Below are 21,597 nucleotides of genomic sequence, written 5' to 3' on the forward strand. Positions count from 1 at the left end.
TTGGTAGCCTTCGTTCAGTTACATGTTGTGCGGATTTGCAGTAAAAAATCTGAATTAGATTGCGGATCCCTAGCGAATTATAGCAATTCTGAATTAGGTTAGCAAATCTCTATAACGAATATGAATTCGTTTAAATCTGTAACGAATCTGTATTTGTTGTGAATATGTAACAAAATCAGATTTTTTTTTTAAAGATTTACAACAAAATTCTGAATTCATCACAATTTGCAACGAATATCAAAATTCGTTGCAACGAATTCTAAATTCGTCGCAATTTGCAATGAATTTTGTTATTCGTTGCAAATTGAGACAATTTTTTATATTCATTACAAAAAATAGATTTTCGGTTGAAGAAAAGTTTTGCTACCAAATTTTTTTTCATCGCAAAATCAACAACAAATTTCATTATAAAATTTGTAATGAATTTTCAATTTTTGTCGCAAAATTTAGGGACGACTGATTTACGATGAAAACTTTTCGTCGTAAATTTCATTGCGAATGCATTTTACAATAATTTTTTTTTTTGAAATTCGTTTCTAAATGATTGATTTTTTATAGTGTCATTTTGCTTGCAGCATCTTAATTGCAGTCCACCCCATGATTTAACCGCATGGAAGCCAAAGTGCCAGCAGTATCGGACATATAATGCTGTGTATGATGGTCGATGGATGATATAGTATTATAAGTTTTTCAATCTCCTAAGATATAATGTGTCCTAGATAAGATTTGAACTCTCGATCTCATCCTTTAATATTGCATCATAGATCAGGGGTATGGACTAATTACTTTTTTTTTAATAATTTAAATATTTAATTACTAAACCAATTAAATTATGAAGATGACCGATCAGACCTCACATAAAACTTCCATAAATCATAGAAACACAGCATCAAGTTCTTGACAGCTGACCTCAGCGATCTCCATCGTCCCTGCCTATAAGATCGTGCAATACCGAATCAGTAGTGAAAGTAAATTCGTGAAGTTTGTTTGTCCGTGCATATTCAAAAAAAAAATCACTAAATATAGTATCAAATATGTCCCAACAGGAGATCCAACGGCTACACTTTAAAAATCCCAGTTACGTCTCCATGGCCGGTACCCCTACTGAGTTCTGATGCATTCCCAGTCAGTCACTGAATAAGAGTAATGTGAGAAACTGAAGATCGATCAAACAATGCAGAATTGCAAAGATTATATTATAGTTATACAGCCAGCTGTCACCGTTGCCAGGATGCGTGAATTATAGTACGAACGATTTGTCGCATTCACTGTTTGTGTTGATTTAGTATGTATTATTGTCGCATTAACTATTGCTCCCGACCCACGATACTAGTGTCGCATTCACAATAATAATTATTATTGGTACATGGACCTGCCCATTTTTTAAAATAAAATAATAAACATATTTTATTTTTTATATAAAATTATGACAATTATAGAAATTTTTTTTGAAAAATAATATACAATTAGGCTTAATATATACATAGGTCATATGGGGCACAACTTGGGACTAGACCATGCATAACTTGATTTTCGAAACAAATCTAATCCAACATGACATGACCTAGATCTTATTAAAACACTCATATAGGGATATTTAGAAGAAATATTTCTTTAAATATTCTCAATCTCAAATATCTTTTATTAAAATGGGATATTAAGGAGGAGATTTGAAAATACAATTATATCCGATGATTTTTCTCTTAAATTTTTTAATAAAAATTAAAAATATATTTAATAGTTAAATTTAGAATATTTGATAGCGGGATATTTAATAGGTGGATCTTATAAATATTTGATTGTTGAAATATTTGATCATGAAATTTGAGATATTTAAAGAATGAGATATTTGATTGATGATATAGATATAAGACCATAAATATTAGGAAGAAATATTCAATCTATATTATTAGGGACATGCCATGAAGAGTTGTCTCAATCGACTCGTGATGTGATGAGTTGACCCGTCAAAAGTCTGTCATCTAATAAGACGGATTAAAAAATCTCCAATCTAATACAATCAAATTTCTATAATTTATCAAACTTGATCATTTTATAATTAAATATTTTTATAAAAATCTCCAATAAAATTCATAATTCTTAATTTAACACACATACATGTTTCAAAAAAAAATCATAATTTTCACCGCAAACAAATACTTATCATCATAAATTCATAATCTAATTTTAATTTTTTTTCTCTACCTTAACCCTAGATCAATCCAAGTCCATCATCGGTTGACTCCCTGATCCATTTAAATCTATTTTTAAATGGATTGAGAAAATTTTAATTTAAATTATTTAATGGAGAGGAAACTTTAATGTTACATGTCTAAGATCAAATTACCATAAATCATGAATAGAAGTAAATCAAGCACCCTCTTGTTCTAATTTAAAATTAAAAAAAAATAAAAATAAAATATCTAAAAAATATATAAAGAATCATAAAAATATTTTTTATTTTATAAAAATATTTCTATGGTTTTTTATTTCTATTTATTAATTTTTAAAATATTTATTATCATTTTATTTTATTTATATGAAAAAATCAAATAGCCGACCTGGCTAATCCAAGCACGTTGCCATGTAAATATATTTACTGGTTTAATCCTTACCATATAATAAAATTACCGATTTAATGTATGTGGTAAATATTAAATCAGAAAATATTTATCGGTCAAACCCCAAAATGCTCTGATTGGTTGAGTTCGTGAAACCGTAAGTCAAATGTTTCCGGTGGTTTTGTCAGGTCCACGAGCATGCGTCATGATCAAGTCTTACAAGCTTCCACCTGAAAATAATTAATTAAATTTTTTCTCTTTTTTTTTTTTTCAACCATTGTCATCATTTCGCTGCGTGCTATAATTTATTTGATTATTTAATTGTTCGGAGACGAGCAGTAGTTGCGTCTTCTTCTCCTTTTTCTTCCGAGGTTGGATTCTCCTTCGGAGGCGTTGTTCATTGCTTCCATCTCGCCCAATACATCGCCTCTTCCTTCATTCTCTCGTCGTCGCGATCGGCTCTTTTGTCAAGGTTCGATCTTGTCAAAGTGGAAGCTTTTGCGAGCCGGATCGGGGAAGATTGACGGGCTGAGAAAGTTTTGGACTTTGATGGGGTGGTTGTGCTGCTTCAGAGGCTCGTCCTCTAAGGTTAGGGATTTGAACCTTGACTTTGACCTTGACCTTGACCTTGGGATTTACTGAACTAGTTTTTCGATTGGTATGCTTTCCTTTGTCTAATCTTGTCTGCTTCCGATTCGAGGGTTTAGCTGTGTTGAATCTCCTGGATTCCTTTTGCAGTTATTGTTTATAAAAATCGGTAGAAGAAACCTTTTAACCTTATAAACGATTCGTTTTCGTACCGATTCCGATTTGTTAATTTTTCTTGCTTTCTCAAATCTCTTCTTTGGTTACTTGGCATCGGCTGTATTAGAAAAGACATCCTTTTATTGTTCTAACGTGTTGCTGCTATCTGTAATCTATAGGTTTGTTGTTCGTCTTAGTCTCGAGAAGATGATTTCTAGTTATCATTTAGAAACATTCATATGTAAAAAAAAAAAGAGGGGGCAAAATTGTTTCAAATGCTTAACTCATGCCAACTATACAACTGTGGATTACATCAGACTCATGATTCTTATATGAAATTTTTGGTCAAAGGTACAGCTTACTATATTTATTAAAGAGTGACCTGGATACTGTTCATAACATTTTGATGGCTGAATTTATTGCAGTTGATGTTATGGATCCAAGCTGTAGTAAGGCCAGTTTGCTACTGACGTATGATAGAACACAAAATACACACAGAGATTCAAGATAACTACAAACACTGTGATTAGGTGGAAATTCCAAGATTCACTTTCACAGGGGATGATGATTTGTCCTACAACGCCAAAGCTCTCCGCAATGACCTTTGTCTATTTTGTGTCTTATTCAACTGTGTGGTGCTTGTGTGCATATATTTATAACGATCACCAACACCTTCATAAATCCTAAACCGCATATGGTAAACGAAGCCCTAAGGGATAGTATACTCAGGTTCTGGTGTCCTAATGGATATGTTGCTACATGTTGAAGCCTGCTGGCAGATCCTAGCTAAGCTTAGTCAATTTGTTCATGCCCCTTGTATTTTTGTTGCCTTACCATGCCCTGACTTGAAACTGTATTGGCTTAAGCATTTTGCAACTCTTGTTCACTTGATTCGGACTGCTTGAGCTTGCCTACTCTGCCTGACCCATTAGGTTGACAACTTAGAAGGCCAACCTTGATATCTTGGCTGCTACCATACTGGTATGACCTACCAGCCTTAAGGTCAGCAACACATCTGATTACCTATATCCTTCAGTTGACTCTCAAACATCATCAACAAGTCAGATATTTGAGTTACACACAGCATTTCTTAAGTTTGCTTTGACTGTTCAAGCAACTGAACTTCTTCTCTACATCTTTCCTCCAACATCCACATATGGGACTCACCTATTGCAACTTACAACTACTAAGTCCCAACATGAATATAACTTGGTGGTTGAAAGAGTCTTCTTAAACATATCTGCTGGTTATTATCTTTTTTTTTTTCCCAAGGAGACTTCTTTTTTAGATATCACATCACGCTCATAGCAGTGCCAACTATCAATATACTTGCTTGTTCATGAAACATTTAATCCTTGGCTCCTTGCTCAGATATGCAATACTCCAATTCTCATTGTTCAAGACTAGACAAGGAACACGAGTTCACTGGCAAACTCTTCACTTAAATTGCTTTCTTCATCACATCCAATGTCACCATATAATTGGGTTCAATGTGATAATTAGGGATGTAAATGAATCGAATTGAGCCGAATATGTAGAAAAATTTAAGGCTCGAATTAGGTATATTCGAGTTCGAGTTCGATTCGAAGCTCGAACAATTCAAAATATTTGGTTCGAATTCGGTTCGAATTAAGGCTCGGGTTCGAGCTCGGCTCGAAATATTCGAATATGTTCGCGAACTATTCAAATTATTGGTCGAAAATAGATTCGAAAGGCTCGAAATTTATTTATTTAATATATATTTAACTTATATTAATAAATATTAAGGCTCGCGAGCAGCTCGAACAATATAATTTGGGCTCGAGTTCGGCTCGAAAAAAAGTTCGAACATGTTCGAGTTCGGCTCGAATTCGATAAATTCGAATACGAATCGAATATTTTTCGAGCCGGCTCGAAAAGCTCGCGAGCCGGCTCAATTCGTTTGCAGCCCTAGTGATAATGCAATCATTCTTTTGTATTGCCTCATAGGGATCTCACAATCCATTTCAATATCTATCAGTGTTACTTCCATCAGAATATACCTAGTCTACAATAAGTGCATGTGCTAAATTATGTTGGGCTTGGACCATGAGATATGCAATTCACATAATGCACTCAAATCTCCTAAGCTGATATCTTGAAGTGACTTGCTAATTATGTGATGGCCATCTTAACATCCCACACGTTGAATGAATTCAACACGTTTTTGATGTAGCTTTAATCAATTCAAGATACACCACTTTTAGATACTCATTCCAAGTTGCTCTATCAATATCCACCTTTTGAAGGAATTTAAGATAGGCCCAAACATCTGATCGGATATAATCCAATATGTCCTGGCTGATTCTCTTTGTCATGAAACTGACCTTCTACATCTTGTCGAACACACATTCTTTGCAAAATAACTCACTTGTATGATGCCTATACAGGAGATGTATCTTGTTCATCCCTTTCTAATCTCCTCAGACTCATTTAACCAAGTCACATGTCAGAATTGGATTCTCTTCGAATTCAATAGAAGTGATTTTTGAACTACAGAATCACCAGCAATGATAGTACTATCCATGAAGTATAGCTTACTATTTTTCATTCTGCCTGTAAAAGCTATGAGAATGATTTTGTGAAACTTTAAGAACTCAATTTTTACCAATTTCAGTGGGAGTGTTGTAAATCCTTCTTCCTGGTCTTCACCTTTTATGGTTTCTCATCCATATAATATGTTCTCTTAGATATACAAGAAACAATGAACAGTAGCACGAGCATAAATTTCCCATCATTGTAGTTGATAAGGTTTTTTTTATTTGCATAGCTACTCTCATCATTAAGATAAATTATTGTCCTTTCTTTCATCTGATGGAAATATTCTTCTGTTTCAAATGGAGTTTATTGGTGGCCTTTGTCATATACAAAAACTCTTAACTTGAACCATAATCTTGTTGTTGTTGTCTCTAACGACAATCTTGAGAATCTCATTGAAAAGATGCAACTAAAATTGCATGAATGCGTTAGGATTCAACTTTGGCTTCTCTTCTTGTGTCAAAATGGTGGCATCTTCTCCATCCCTTCTATAGCATCCTTCTGGTGAATTGGGACAAGGATATTCATTCTTCACTTGCCTTAGTCAGGCTTGACTGGCCTGCTGTCCCTGATCCCCTTGTATTATTGTTATCCTGGCCTTTCACTTGATATGAGGCTTCACTGACAAGCCTTCTGTAGTTATACACACTGAACTTGGGCTGACCAACTCAACTTGGTCTATCCAACCCTAAAGAAGACAATTTAGCAGATTAGCACTAGCATTAATCCTTGGCTGCTCATATCCTATGTTGGCAACATTCTCCAAGTCTGCTTTGTCTTCTGCAAGTCAAATACATTCTTGGGTTGTTTAAAGTTGTGGTTCTTGGTGCCTAAACTGCATTTTTAGTCCATTTCTAATAAGTTATTTTCAGTTTACTTCTTTTATTGACGCTTTTTGCCGCTCTCTCACTTTACATGTGATCTATGAAAAAGAAGAGTTAAAATATAGGTTAATTGGGTTCTGACTTACCCTGTGATCCAGTCTTATATCATATCTCAAATAAATTTTTATTTTTGAAAATAAATTAACTTGTGGCCAATTTGTCTCCTCAAAATGTCTATATTATAAGAGTTCTAAGCTTCAGTATGATTGTTGTGCTGAAAAGCCCTGTTGTTTTAGATTATCCAGTCTTAAAGTTTCTTTGTGTAGTTTGCAGGTTCTTCATGTGATGCTGGTAAAGGGAAAAGTTCTCAGGGTCGCTCAAAAATCACTTATGGATTTAGTCTTGTTAAGGGGAAAACAAACCATCCCATGGAGGATTATCATGTTGCTAAGTTCATTCATATGAGAGGACAGGAGCTTGGTCTATTTGCTATATTTGATGGACACTTGGGAAATAATGTACCTGCCTATTTACAGAAGCATCTATTTTCAAACATTTTGAAAGAGGTGCATCACTATCATATTTATTTTTCCTGTTTGATATATTGTAGAATGTATGTTCTATGGCCATACTATAGAAAAGTTCAAGAGATTTAATAGTGTGACATTTGTTTCATTTCCAAAATATAGGAAGAATTTTGGACTAATCCAGATGTAGCTATTTCAAAAGCCTACGAGAAGACCGACAAGGCAATTCTTTCACACAGTCCTGATCTTGGTCGAGGCGGATCAACTGCCGTCACCGCAATCCTCATTAATGGCACAAAGTTATGCATAGCTAATATTGGTGACTCACGAGCAGTTATTGCAAAAGGTCCACAGGTGATACAATTGTCAGTTGATCATGACCCCAACACCGAGCGTGGAAGTATTGAGAATAGAGGCGGCTTCGTCTCAAACATGCCAGGTCCCTTCAACTCTTCCACTCTATGTTCAATGTTCTGTAAGTGTGAACAATAACATGCTTTCTTCGGCCAGTTAGTTGCATTATTGTTTCAGTTAGTAGTAATTGGTGTTAGGTTCCTTTGTACGCGGCTAGAGAGGGGGGTGTGAATAGCCGACCCCAATTTCTCGTTTTTCTTCCTACAATTCGTTAGCGCAGCGGAAAAACAAACAAGGAAACGAAAACAAGAAGATCAAACCTCAACGCGTCGATGTAACGAGGTTCGGAGATTAGGGCTCCTACTCCTCGGCGTGTCCGTAAGGTGGACGAGTCCAGTCAATCCGTCGGTGGATGAGTCCCCGGAGAACCGGCTAATACAATATACTCCTTGTGGGTGGAGAAACCTCGCCACAATATTCTTGCAACAGCAAGAAAGGAATACAACAAGAAATACAAGAAGACAAGAACAATGAATGTAAAAACACAGGTTTTCTTGCCTCCTCGCCGACTGGATTTCGTTGAAGCAGCAGCTCCTCAGAACACCTACAAGACGAGATATCCAATCGAGAAGCTCACGCGAAGCTTCGAAGAAGAGCTCAACAAAGCTCAAGCACCGCAGCACTGTAGCAAGAGGAAGAAGGAAGAAGTGCAGAACCCTCGACCCTTTATACCGCGAAGAAGAAAATGAAGAAACTAGCGTTGCGTCATAACGTTAGAACTCGATCGGTCTGCGCCGATCGTGAAGAGGTGGATCGTCCTCGATCGATGCGTGGACCGATCGAGAGGTGGATCGTTCACGCACCGATCCCTTCCTTTCCTTCGCGATGCTGCGTCTCGATCGGTCCATCGAGATCGGGACATCGATCGCGTGGACCGATCAGCTGCCTCTTTTGCCTCGATCGGTCACTGACTCGATAACAGAGCTTTGTTCGATATCGATCGGTCACGGACCGATCGATGAACCATGTATCATTGGATCGATCTGCATCCGATCCAAACTTCTCACCCTAAACCTAAGGCTTCCACACCAACATCCGGTCAACCTTGACTGTTGGTACATCATGCCTAGCATCCGGCCACCCTTGACCTGCTAGCACTCTCGCTAAGTGTCCGGCCAATCCTTTCACCCACTTAGATTTTCCACACCGGATGTCCGATCATCCGATCCATCTGGATTTTCCTCTTCGTGCCAAGTATCCGATCACTCCCTTGACCTACTTGGACTTTCCAACACCAGAAGTCCGATCATCCCTGATCCATCTGGATTTTCCCTTGCCCGGCTTCACTCACCAGGACTTTCCACCTGGCTTCACTCACCAGGATTTCCACACTGCCTAACATCCCAGTTAGGACTTTCTCACTGCCTGGCTTCACTCACCAGGACTTTCCAACTGCCTAACATCCCAGTTAGGACTTTCCCTCGTGCCAAGCTCCCTGCTTGGACTTCTCCGTGCCAAGTCTCCATACTTGGACTTTTCCCGTGCCAAGTCTCCATACTTGGACTTTTCGCGTGCCAAGCTCCCTGCTTGGACTTTTCCGTTGCCAAGTCTCCACACTTGGACTTTTCAGGTCAACCAGGTCAACCTTGACCTAAGGTTGCACCTACAATCTCCCAAACATCTATTCTTGTCCCATATCAAGAATACAACTCTTCCACGAGTGTCAAACATCAACATGCAACTCAACTAGGTCAACCTTGACCTAAGGTTGCACCGACAATCTTCCCAAGTCAAACATCAAAATACAACTCGAGTCAAGTTACCTCGAGTTGGGTCAACCAGGTCAACCTTGACCTAAGGTTGCACCAACAATTGGTATATATGATGATCCTTTAAATATGAGTTTGATCTTGAGTGGGCATATGAGACATGGAGGAAGGGCAGGAGGGACCTTCCTATTCTCATATCCTCTTATTCTCATGTCAAAGGCTCAGGTTAGTGTAATCCCACTCCATAAAATTGAAAGCATGGGTGATCTTATTATTATTATTATTTAGCCCTCACAGTCCGTTCTTAGGTTATGTCAAAGGAGAAAAATCACATGGTCAATTTATAGTCGACCTCAAAGTTGGCTAAGGGGTGGGAGGGATGTTTTTCCCGATGGCATGCCCGCTGGGAATTGATGCCCCATTGTAGTAAGTCTGTCACCATCTAACCAACTGGGCATCACGTGAGGACATGGGTGATCTTTTTCATAATTGTTAGACTCAGGATCAATTGATCTATTCTATTTAAGAAACTAAAATTTTTAGGAAATTGATATAATCTTCCATAAAACCATCGAAAAATATCGATACAGTTGCTGAAATATGGCCCCAACATTGGACAACTTGGCAAAGTCTCCTGGAACAACATGTTGAAAACTTGGAAGTCCTACAATGAATCCAAATAAATTTTTTATTTGATGATATGTAGAAAAAATTATAATTACCGGTCTTAAAAAATAAAAACTATCAATTGCAATTGTGGGCAAGCTAAACTTATGGCTGCAAAGCCAAATCTAGATTAGATAGTTTGAGCTCGGGAAAGTAGCAGCATCATCAAGGCATCTGCTGAAAAGACCAAGTATGGTAATTTTTTGGACCTTGATTGATAGGATGCTGAAGTCGATAAATTCTGGTTTGTAATTTGGAGGTCAGCTTGTCTCTTCTCTTTTTCTTTCAACAGGATCTCATCTGATGCATTTTGTGCTGTTTTATAGCAATCAACTTGAATGTGAGCAGAACAGCATTCTGAATTAATCTCTCTTGCCTTGTCTTTGAACATGATCTTAGCTCAATTATGCTGTGGTGTCTAAGCATGACATTGAAGTAATCACCTTGAATTTGAGTAAAACAGCATTCGGCTTCTTTTTCTGTGATCTGATGTAGTAAATTGAATTTGATAGTTACACATCTTACCTAAAATTTATTTTATACTATCATAAAGACAGGCATAATAGCTTGATTCTTTACTCCTAGAATTTACTTTTTCCCCAGTTCACCAATTTCCAAGAAAAGGTATATTTTCAATAGTGATGACTGGAGCCAAAAACCTAAATATAGTAGATCATCATTGTTTTTTGGCTGCAATCTGTTAAAAATTCACATATTTCTTCTTTTTTTACTCTGTCAGGAGACGTTCCAAGGGTTAATGGCCAGTTAGCTGTATCCCGTGCTTTTGGAGACAAGAATTTGAAATCACATTTGCGATCAGATCCTGATATTCGTTGTTTAAACATTACATCAGAGACAGAGCTACTCATCCTTGCCAGTGATGGTATATGGAAGGTTTCTTCTTCAACCTTAAAACTAATTATGCTATTGTAATGCCAATTATGCATGGGAATCATCTAAGAACATGTATATTTCTTTTTTTATTGCAAATTCTATTTTAGGTCATGAACAATGAAGAGGCAGTTGCGACTGCTAGAAGGTTCAAGGATCCACAAACTGCGGCAAGACAATTGACCACCGAGGCACTGACTAGAGACAGCAAAGATGACATTTCATGTGTTGTTGTCCGATTCAGATCATAAGAAAACATGTCTTTTCGTCGTCCATAATCAGAGATTTCACTTGTATCTTTTTCAGTTGACCATCAGAGATTCAGATGATTGGTGAGGTTACTAATACAGATTCATACGGGAATACCATGAAAGCTAAGAATGCCAAAGAGTTCAGCATTCGACTACAATATGATCAGTGCCAGTGTGCCCAATGCAAATGGCTTCTGATGTATTTGATAATCAGAAGAATCCCATGTTTTTTTAAGCAGGGAAACTAGCAGATCCCTCAGGTTGACAATGGTTGGTTGGATCGATTACTTTATTTCTTTTGCATTTCCTTTCCTCTTTGGATTGCGGTTTTGCAGCGGAGTTTCAGTTTTAGCTTGGTAGTATTTAGCGATCCCGAAAAGAACATGATTCTCTAGTTGTAATTTATTAAATAATTTGTGTTTTTAATCCAGTGCACATGGGTGGATATATGCATATATTTCGAAGATGTGATACCTAGACACTCAGAAAGAGGATGATTTAAACACTAAAATAAGACGATGCTTGGTTCAGTTTTATTTTGTGATTGAATGATTTGTTGTGATACTATCATTAGAATGGTTTATTCCAATTATACTAATCATCGTAGTTAGTTTGTTTATTGAAAAATTCTTGCAGTTTGCTTGATACATTGTTTGGTAGGATTTAGTAAGCTTCAGTAGCAGCATTGAAGTACAGTTATTCATTCTAAAGAATGACTACTTCATCTGGTACTACTACAACAGGTGAGTCCCCAGTCACTCCTCTCGAGTCTTGTTGTCAGGACATTAACTGGATCGTATCAAATTTGCTATGCAGTCAGGTGTATGAACTGATTGTGCCATTTAGCGATCTATGCACAAGTTAAATGGCCAATTCTCAGGGTTGCTGCTGGCACAGACAGTCAGGTAGAGGGTTCTCGTAAAATACTTCTTCAGTGCGGAATCGTTCCATGCCTTTTGTGCCGGTAGCAGGCCCTTTTCGCTTGCGAGGAGAACCTTGCCTAACGTACCAGAAATGTACATTAAGCTTCCCAGAGGTATTGAAATTCAAACATAGTAGTCATGGATATAACTTGCACAGTCACTTACCTTCTTTTATGAATCTCGCCAATAATATTGGATAGCTTCCTCCCTTCTCTCAGAGATCCTCGATTGATCTTATCAAACAAACGAACAAGAGCTTTTCTACACTCATGAAGGTAGATAAAGGTTCAATGAAGAAGGTAGCCTTTCGCGAATTCGATGTATAAGAACTGGAGTTCAAAGCAGGTCACCTGTCTGGCTTAATTGTTTTCTGATGGCCAAGAAAGCGGCGGTGACCTTCGACTGCCCTCGCCATATTCCCAGAATATGATGGGATAAAAACATCACTTTCCAGTGATACAATGTAGTCTAGTGCTGCCATTTGTGAAGCATAATGTTTAAAAGCTTCAAGCTCTTGTGCTGATGCCAATTTCTCCTGTAAAATTAGTTCATAAACAGGATCGGATCGGATGAGACAAAGGCAAAGTGATAGAAATGTAGGAGAAATCAATGTTTGTAACACATCAAACACAAATTCAATACCTTGCTCAACAAAATAGGAAATCGGGATTCCAAATCAGCCAAATGAGAACTGCCTCCGTATATTGACCCAGCTGCGATATATATTGGAGTGCTTGGTGGATATCCAAGAGAAGAAATAAAAATTGCAACCTCCTTTGGAGTCAGAGGACAATACCCTTTAGCCCTTTGGTCTTGGGCAACAATTTCTTTGATCTTCCAATATGAAACATTTTCTCTGCAAAATAGAGAACATGTTCATGCTGTGTGGAACTTGAAAGAAATCCAGAATGAGTATCCTCTAAAACATCAAAAGCATGCCTAATCCTTGCTAGTTCATCAGATTCAATAGGTGATAAGCCATATGTGCACCCACTAAAAGCAAGCATGTCCTTCTCGTAACGAAGGTGCAAAGCAATAAACGGCCCGTAAGATCTCATCCTCTCCACCAATAACTGCAGTTTGAACAAAACAAAAAAAGATGTTATATCGAACCATGATCACCATAAAGCTGTAAAAGAAATATACAGCAACAGGGCAAATACTTTTCCTAGTGCTTCAATTCTTGGAGCAAATCTGAGAGCCTGAAAGAAAGCACGGCAGCGAAGTTTTTGTATGTCAGCAGGAAGGTTATTGTTCGCAAGACGCGAATCTGACTTGGCAGCTTTTATAACCTTCCATGAAAATTGAAGAACATTGGCATGAGAAAAACATTACTAGCTATAACCGCAACATTGTCATAGACTGATGTAAGATGAACTTCTGGTTGCAGCCAGTGTACCAGATGATTATCCCACATAGGCAATATCTCATTTTGATAGTAGTCCACTCCTGACCAGCTTCGGAAGTGTATTACTGCAGTCGCGGTTGGTGTCAACTCTTTCGGTATTTTCTTTACAACTTTGACATCATTGGCCAAAGCATGGATAAAGTGTTCTTCATCAAACACGTTAGAGAAATTGCTGGAACATGATCATAAAGAGCATCAGAGAACACTATATGTATATATGAACTGATGAACCGTCCAGTTAAGTATTGCAGAGAAGATAAAACATCGATGTTGCAGAGAAATTACTGAAACATATTTACTAAAGGCATTAGAGAACACGTGCATACGAGAATTCAAATATGCGAACTGAATACTGGAGGAATACTGCAGAAAATAAAATATGGCACATGATATATATTGTCACTATGTGCGAGCTTAAAGATCATTCAGATAGTGCAACCTGTGAAAAGAAAAGATAAAAAAGAAGAAAAAGATAAAATCTAAGCATCTGTACCTAGAATCATGCCAAAATGATCTCTTATCAAGCCGAGGAATAACAAGTGTTGCGTCAATTAATCGTGCCACCGCTACCATGTCACTTATCTGCCATTCAAAATCACAACACGTGATTTTTTAATCCATAAGGAAAAAAGAGATACAAAAAAGTATAGCTCATGAACAGAGAGATCCTAGGATATAGGAATTTTAATCTGTGAATGCAATTCAATCTGAATTCTGGCTCTAAGGTCGGGAGTGTAGTCTAAAGGTCCAGGTGTCAAAGGTTTAGTTAAGGTTGAAAGAATCATAATTTTGCTGCGTTGAGTGGAAGTTTGTGTAAGTACCTCGAGATAGTTTTGATGCGGTCAATCAAGTTCAGTTAAGTCCTGTTGTGTTTGATCCTTGTGTCTAAGTGTGTAGAAATTTAAGAACATATAAAGTCGAGTGGAAGACGCAGCTATCGAGAAGGATGACACTAGAAAAGGAGCCGACGAGTTCGATGAATTTGAGGGACGAGATGCTGCGGAAGAGTATACCGATGGGCGAGAAGGACATGGGCGAAGTTCGAGGGATGAGAAGCCAAGGAGAAAGCCTGCTCGAGGAGAAAGACGAAGTTGGGTTCGAGTGAGCTCAACTCCGATTAGCCAGAGAATTACCAATGTGAATAGATTAGCCACTAAGGAGTTGATCTGTCACTTAGAAGGCGCCTTCAATGGCTGGAAGGCGCCTTTAATGAAAAGTGCGAAGGCGCCTTCCAGCTCTTGCAGGCGCCCTCCAGTAGCCGTTAGCCGCAGATAGAGTTTTATCCTCAATGAATAAAACTTAGCTAATGGAAGGAGCCTTGGACCTCTTGAAGGCGCCTTCAAGCTACGGATAGAGTTTTCTAGGGACTATAAAAAGACCCCTGGAGCTAGGAAATATGCAGCAACTCCTGTATTCATTTCCTAGCAACTTTCTGAGCATTCAACGAGTGTAAGAGACTTCTCCGCCTTCAACGAAGGAGACTTTTTAGTATGTTTATTTGCCTTGGATTAATAACCACATAGCTTGTAACCAAGTAACTCTTTTTGCCTCTTCTTTTTAGTTGTTAATTTAATTTAGTATAATTATGCTACTAATTATAGTTGAAAGATCGAGAAAGGTATATTTTATTTGGCAGGCAATTCACCCCTCCTCTTGCCGGTCTACCTGCGCCAACAAGTAGTATCAGAGCCAGAACGCCTCAGAAGGACTAACTATCGACTGAAGCACCGAGACGATGGCCGAATCGACAATCTACCAGCCAAAGTTTGAGGGGGATTTTGCGATATGAAAAAAACGCATGGAGATATTTTTCAAAATAGAATTTGAATTACTCTTAATTATTAAATATGATTTTGTAGCTCCCAAGGATCAACAAGAAGTCGAAAAAGAAGAGTACCAGTGGACCAAGAAAGATCAAGCCAACTTCGTAGCGAACGGACAAGCCGAGTTCCACCTGCTCAGCGTACTTCCACCCGAGGAAGTCAATCGGATCGGAGATTACGAATCAGCAAAGGAACTTTGGGAGAAGTTCTTGGAGTTACACGAAGGAACCTCCAAAACAAAGCTAGCGAGACGGGATCTGCTCCGAAACCAACTAACGAACCTCCGGATGGAAGAAGGCGAAACAATCGCACATCTGCACTCGAGAATCAAAGAACTCATCACCGAACTCACGAATCTCGGAAAAAAGGTAACGAATCGAAATTCATTAAGGTACGATTTAAATGTATTTCCTAGGACATCCGAGTGGACATCTATAGTCGACTCATTTTATATATCTAAAAACCTCGAAAGTAGCTCATTAGAAAATCTATTTTTCACTTTTGAACATCACGAATCAAGATGTGTAAACTTACGAAATAAAAGAAGAAAAGACAACCCACAACATAGCTCTAAAGGCCAACCAGAAAGGCGAACCAGATCCAGACTCCAAAGAATCAATCGACGAAGATGAAGCAGTATTATTGGTAAGAAAATTTAGTAAGTTCATTAGATCTAATAAATTTAATAAGTCGCAAACGAAAAAGCACTTTTGGAGTAAAAGGAAAGTTCGGTGCTACAACTGTCAAGAAGAATGACACATTAAGGACGACTGCCCTAAACTAAAGAAGAAGGAGAAAGACAAGGGCAGCAGACCAACAAAATCAAAGCACAAAATCTTGAAAGCCACATGGGATGAGACATCATCGTCTGAGTTTGAGATTGAAGCTTACACCGAACTAGCCCTAATGGCAGACCACCAGAGGGACGCCGAAAGTTCCTCACAGATGAGCATCAACGAAGAGGGAGAATCTTCAGAAGAAAGCTGCGATGAAGGGGGAGCATCGTAACACGAGGTGAGGTAAGTGCGCTATTTCCCAAGCAATCTTTTGAATTTATCAAAATGTTATCTAAGAATATAGTACAATTAGAAAGAGAAAATGCTAGGTTAAAATTAAACTTAGTAAATTCATGCCCCTTAGATATGTTTGATAATTTAAAGATAGAAAATGAAAAATTGAAAAGTTAAAAAATGACCATGCATGTTCAAACGATTTTAAAAAACTAAAATTTTAAAATTATGGTAGAATCAACTGTACATTAGAAATCACCAGGGAGAAATTTAGAAAATTCCTAAAAATTATGTACCTCCAAAATTTTTAGTAAATCCAGTAGGAAGGAACTTATATTGGGTTCCAAAATTTTTTTTAGATTAAAACTCCAATTCTTTTTATTAGGATAGAAATTGTCTTACTTAGAATTTTTTTTCTGTTCGTATTTCGAATTGAAAATTTTTTCTATATTATCTGATGATTTAATCTACAAACAGAAATTTCTTCAAATTTTATTTACTGTTGAGTTATTTTTTATAAAATTATTAACAAAAATCATAGTTTGAAATTTAAATTTATTTTGCAGACATAAAATTTTGAAAATATTATTTTTCTGTGATAAAACATAATACTCTCTATCCTTAAAAATATTGTCAAATTTTTTCAAATAATGTCTAATTTATTATAAATTATTTTTTGAAAAGATAGAAGGGGAGTCTTGGCGCAACGGTAAAGTTGTTGTCATGTGATCAAAAGGTCACGGGTTCGAATCCTGGAAACAGCCTCTTGCAAAAAGCAGGGTAAGGCTGCGTGCACCGGGCTGTCCTTTTTTTTTTTTTTTTTTTTTTGAAAAGATAATTGTTAATATTAAAAATTCAAGAAATAAAAATCTTGAAAATTTTATTTTTCTGCCATTAAACAATGTGTCTCATACATCCAGGAAAAATAATAGAATTTTTAGAGTTGAAAAAATATTTTTAAAGAGATTTATTTTTAAAAATTAGTTTTCTGTACTGAAATAATTTATTTCTTTTCAAATACAAAGTATTTCTTCGTGTACATTTTTCTACTAATCTAACCTATTCTATTTAGATTCGACAAATATTTTCAAGATTTTTCAAAATAGAAAAGTAATTTTTATATTATTTGTGTCAAAATGGAAGCTTTATTGTACCCCTAAAAATATTTGCTTAACACTTTATTGTATTTTCCCTATTTTTTTAATGTGATCAAAGGGGGAAAAATAGGTACAAGTTTAGGGGGAGTTAGGATTTTTTTGGATTTAGAATTTTTACTTGTTTTTCAAGCAATTTGTTATCTACTTTAGTTATGTTATTACATTTTTAACCCTAACTTAAACTTGAGTTGATGCACATCAAAAAGGGGGAGATTATAAGTACCCTGGGTAGTTTTGATGTGGTCAACCAAGCTCAATTAAGTCTTGTTGTGTTTGATCCTTGTGTCTAAGTGTGTAGGAGCTTAGGAACACAAGAAGTCGAGCAAAAGATGCAGTTAGCGAGAAGGATGGCACTGGAAAAAGAGTCGACGGGTTCGGTGCATCTAAGGGATGAGATGTTGCGGAAGAGTATACCGGTGGACGAAAAGGACATGCGCGACGTTCGAGGGACGAGAAGCCGGGGAGAAAGTCTGCTCGAGGAGAAGGACGGAGTTGGGTTCGGGTGAGCTCAACTCCAGTTAGCCGGAGAATTACCCACTTGAAGAGATCAACCACTAAGGAGTTGATCTGTCACTTGGAATGCGTCTTCAATAATTGGAAGGAATACGCCTTCCGCTAGCTGCAGATAGAGTTGTATCCTCAATGAATAAAACTTAGCTAATGGAAGGCGCCTTGGACCATCTTGAAGGCTCTTTCAAGCTGCGAATAGAATTTTCCAGAGGCAATAAAAAGAACCCTGGAGCTAGGAAATATGCAACAACTCCTGTATTCATTTTCTAGCAATTTTTAGAGCATTCAACGAGTGTAAGAGGCTTCTCCGCCTTCAACGAAGGAGACTTTTTAGTGCGTTTATTTACCTTGGATTAACAACCACCTGGGTTGTAATCAACTCTTTTTGCCTCTTCTTTTTAGTTGTTAATTTAATTTAGCATAATTGTGCTACTAATTAAAGTTAAAAGATCGAGAAAAGTATATTTTATTTGACAGGCAATTCACCCCCCTCTTACAGGTCTACTTGCGCCAACAATTTGAACAATCTTGATGAATGTGACACTGAAGCAACTTAAAATAAACTATTTTTCTACTAACTTAGAAAAACAAGAGTTTCCTCATGATACTCAATATTCTTTGAGTTCCAAAGATAAACCAGAAAATAATGCTTTTCAGGAAGACACCAATATTAAAATTTGCAGGAAGACACCAATATTAAAATTTGCAGTATTCCCAAGCTAAAATGCACTTTATGTATGAAGATTATCCTTTTGTTAATTTTACTCAGTCTCGAGTATTATCATAACAGAACATAAGTGAACACATGGTAAGGTGGACTGGCAATTTCCACCCATCAAAAGATTTCGTTTAAAGCAGGTGCCAAAATGAGGTGGAGACTTTGAGGTACCAAGGTGTTTATCCTCTTGAATTTTTCATCTTCACATATTGAATCTAAAAAGTGAGAAGGTGAAGGATCTACTTCGATTGCAATGCAATTGTTAGGTCTGTATCACTCGTGGATATTTTGCTATTCGAATCCAATAAGCAGATGATGGATTCCCTTTGATTGCGATATGGTTATCATTTGTGGCTAAAATCTTATATGAATTAACTTAATTCTGTAAGGATGAAGCCTACAATGCACATGAAAAAGAGAGAGCAAATCGTACCCCGGCACGCATTTGGTTTAACCCACCATTCGTATGAACTAGCAAGAACCCTCTTGAATGCAAAGGAGCTGAAAACAGTAAAAAGATAAGGATGTGTAAATCTTATAACTACATAAAGCATTGACTAATCGAATAACAAAATCAAAAATCTGAACTGATGCAGCTCCTTACGCAGATACGATGAGCTCGGTGCTACACATTGCAGAAAGTTTCCGTTTGAAGATGATTTCCATAGCTTGGCAAGATCATAATCTCCTTTCGAGCTGCCCACCTGCAGAGTTCAGAGTACGAAGAGAGTGAGTGGGAAAAACGAATGAAAATCAATGGCAATACTGAACTTTTCCATCCTAACACGAACCACTGGCATTTCAAGAATCACCTTCTGTGCAGAAATGGGGAGCTTGGGGAGTTGGGGCGGAGCGAACTCCTGCATCCATCTGAGCTCGCTGGTTTTCCACCGGTATCCAATTTCACGTTCCTAAACACCAAAACAAGCCCACGAAATCGAGCTGCCTCACGCGATGCTCGCAGAAGAAAGTTCATCTCGAGGTTTCATAAAAACAGGGGGAGACGAGAGAGAAGGAGATGCCTGGGGGAGCTCTTGGGCGTCGGGGGCGGTGGTGGCGGATGGAAGGAGGACCACGTGCACGACCACGAGGGCGGCGACGGCGACAGCTCCAACGGCGCGCATTAGAGTCCACCGGAAAGCCGAGAGGGCAGTCGGCGTCGGCCTGCGCGGCTGCATCCCTCAAGTTTGCCTTCGGTTACTTCTTTGCCGCTTCCCTTCTCTCCTGGTTTACAAAAAGCGAGAGGAGGAGGAAGAGGAAGAAACCAGAAAAGGAAAGAATCCGGAAGCAAAATCCACAAAACACGTACCTAAAATTGGAAACTCTCGCCGGCGCATTTGGATTCTAAAAGAACAATCCGCCGCACTTTGACAAAGTGTAGCTCCAAACCACAAATGCCAACAAAAACTTCCATTGGATCGATCAAAATCTCCCGCTCTTAAAATCAACCTGTGCACTTGGAATGCTGTTTAAATTGAGACAATCTACCTGCAGATCTATCTAACCCGAGGAATGAGAGAGTTTGTGGATGATGGCCCCACGAATGCGAGACGTTGGAGCTTAAATCTGGCGTTCAATCTGCCATATTTGTTGTTTCTTCGGTGCTCTCGTGAATGCCGTGGAGTGTCATGTGCTTCGACTGTTCAGGAATCAGAACTTGTCGCGAGAACATGCATTCCTCCAAATCCAATGCACCCTAATAGGATTTAAATTCGAATTCAATGTATGTGAATTGGGCTTTAAATGGGTTTATAGATCTAACATGATGAGACGGATCCAAACTCATTGAATATATATATATATATATATATATACAATGACTTCTAAAGTAATATCAAAATTAGGAGTATAATCGAATCAAGCTGTGTTAAGTTGTACTTTTAAATATTTAAGTTTGGCTCGTTTATAATCGAGCCGAGTTCGAGTTTTATTTAACGAATATATTTCTTTCTTATTCGAGTTTTTATCAAACCTAAACGAGTTTAATAAATATAAATTATAAATTTAAATATTTATTAAAAAATAAATTATATATTTAGAAAAAATTATAATATTCTTATTAAAATTTATAATTTTATTCTAATAAATAAATTTAATATATTTATCTATATTTTTCATAAGTAGATTATAAAATTTATAAATTTAATATCAAAATGGTTATTTATTCATTTAAAAGTTAATTCATGAGCTTACTAAAGAACATGTTTACGAGCTAACGTATCGAGTATTGTGAAACTTGAGCTTGATTTGTTTATCTTAAAGAGTCTCATTAAACGAGTATAAATGAATTTTTATCGAATTGAACTTCAAATAGTTCATGAACGACTTAATTTATTTACACCCGTATTCAAATATTTTAACTCATCGAATTGTTGTGCTTAACTCGACACCATCAACAATTTAAAACCAAGCAAGTAAATGGTACGATTCAAAGTGCTCAATATAATAATACCAGATGCAACACAACTTAAACCTTTTTCTTTTTCTTTTTATTATTTTTCAAATTTTAAATTTTATTAGCGTTAACTATAGCTAATTAACTTAGTAATGTTATTGTGTGGATGGTTTCAATGACCACTCTAAACAAGCTTGCATGCATTTATTGGTGGAGTGCATTATAATTAGAACAATAATTAAAAGGGCATTTTGAATTATGTAAAGGATGCCTTCTAAATTTATTTTTTTTTAAAAAAACATCCATTAGATATTTTATATTAAAAATATTTATTTATTAGCTAGCTACTGGATAGTTATTACAGATAGCTACCCTGAAACTACTACATTATAAAAAATTAGCTATTTCATTTAATCACATTATTATACATAAAATACTATAATATTAAAATACTTTTAACAATTTTATAAAAATTACTTAAATTTTATCAAAATCAAATAAACTGACTTT

At 37.0% G+C, this 21,597-nt stretch overlaps 2 protein-coding genes across 11 annotated transcripts; one reads left to right on the forward strand and one right to left on the reverse strand.

Moving 5' to 3' along the window:
• Positions 1 to 2,857: 2,857 nt before the first annotated feature.
• Positions 2,858 to 12,645, forward strand: LOC121988080 (probable protein phosphatase 2C 41). 8 transcript variants are annotated; one of them, XM_042541698.1, is made up of 8 exons: positions 2,858 to 3,149; positions 7,012 to 7,251; positions 7,375 to 7,651; positions 10,741 to 10,895; positions 11,003 to 11,413; positions 11,780 to 11,886; positions 11,960 to 12,179; positions 12,285 to 12,645. In XM_042541698.1, exons 1-5 carry the CDS (start codon positions 3,111 to 3,113, stop codon positions 11,141 to 11,143), a joined length of 852 nt encoding a protein of 283 aa, XP_042397632.1. In that variant the 5' UTR covers positions 2,858 to 3,110; the 3' UTR covers positions 11,144 to 11,413; positions 11,780 to 11,886; positions 11,960 to 12,179; positions 12,285 to 12,645. The 8 variants fall into 8 exon arrangements, with proteins under 8 accessions (XP_042397632.1, XP_042397633.1, XP_042397630.1 ...); XM_042541699.1 differs by having other exon boundaries at positions 11,964 to 12,179; XM_042541700.1 differs by adding an exon at positions 3,731 to 3,835 and having other exon boundaries at positions 2,859 to 3,149; positions 11,003 to 11,886.
• LOC121988044 (O-fucosyltransferase 7-like) lies at positions 11,733 to 20,336 on the reverse strand. 3 transcript variants are annotated; one of them, XM_042541694.1, is made up of 13 exons: positions 20,002 to 20,336; positions 19,715 to 19,913; positions 19,484 to 19,603; positions 19,297 to 19,396; positions 19,126 to 19,193; positions 13,968 to 14,056; positions 13,466 to 13,646; positions 13,230 to 13,358; positions 13,006 to 13,139; positions 12,709 to 12,922; positions 12,417 to 12,601; positions 12,232 to 12,327; positions 11,733 to 12,143 (listed from the first exon to the last, which is right to left on the reverse strand). In XM_042541694.1, the coding sequence occupies exons 2-13, from the start codon at positions 19,868 to 19,870 to the stop codon at positions 12,020 to 12,022; spliced, it is 1,596 nt and encodes a 531-aa protein (XP_042397628.1). In that variant the 5' UTR covers positions 19,871 to 19,913; positions 20,002 to 20,336; the 3' UTR covers positions 11,733 to 12,019. The 3 variants fall into 3 exon arrangements, with proteins under 3 accessions (XP_042397628.1, XP_042397627.1, XP_042397629.1); XM_042541693.1 differs by having other exon boundaries at positions 19,715 to 19,916; XM_042541695.1 differs by having other exon boundaries at positions 19,505 to 19,603; positions 19,715 to 19,916; positions 20,002 to 20,335.
• Between the last annotated feature and the right edge of the window lie 1,261 nt (positions 20,337 to 21,597).

This window comes from Zingiber officinale, chromosome 1B (genome assembly GCF_018446385.1).
Source record: "Zingiber officinale cultivar Zhangliang chromosome 1B, Zo_v1.1, whole genome shotgun sequence".
Classification (NCBI taxonomy): Eukaryota; Viridiplantae; Streptophyta; class Magnoliopsida; order Zingiberales; family Zingiberaceae; genus Zingiber; species Zingiber officinale.

What these genes read in the sequence shown, in the direction of transcription:
- LOC121988044 (XM_042541694.1), bottom strand. Translation starts at nt 19,870, where the DNA reads ATGCAGCCGCGCAGGCCGACGCCGACTGCCCTCTCGGCTTTCCGGTGG. An exon ending in TGATTCTTGAAATGCCAGTG is followed by an intron (nt 19,397 to 19,483) that starts GTTCGTGTTAGG and finishes TGAACTCTGCAG; the next exon opens with GTGGGCAGCTCGAAAGGAGA. An exon ending in GGCGAGATTCATAAAAGAAG is followed by an intron (nt 12,144 to 12,231) that starts GTAAGTGACTGT and finishes CTGGTACGTTAG; the next exon opens with GCAAGGTTCTCCTCGCAAGC.
- LOC121988080 (XM_042541696.1), top strand. Translation starts at nt 3,111, where the DNA reads ATGGGGTGGTTGTGCTGCTTCAGAGGCTCGTCCTCTAAG. An exon ending in TTTCAAACATTTTGAAAGAG is followed by an intron (nt 7,252 to 7,374) that starts GTGCATCACTAT and finishes TCCAAAATATAG; the next exon opens with GAAGAATTTTGGACTAATCC. An exon ending in CTTCGTCTCAAACATGCCAG is followed by an intron (nt 7,652 to 10,740) that starts GTCCCTTCAACT and finishes TTACTCTGTCAG; the next exon opens with GAGACGTTCCAAGGGTTAAT.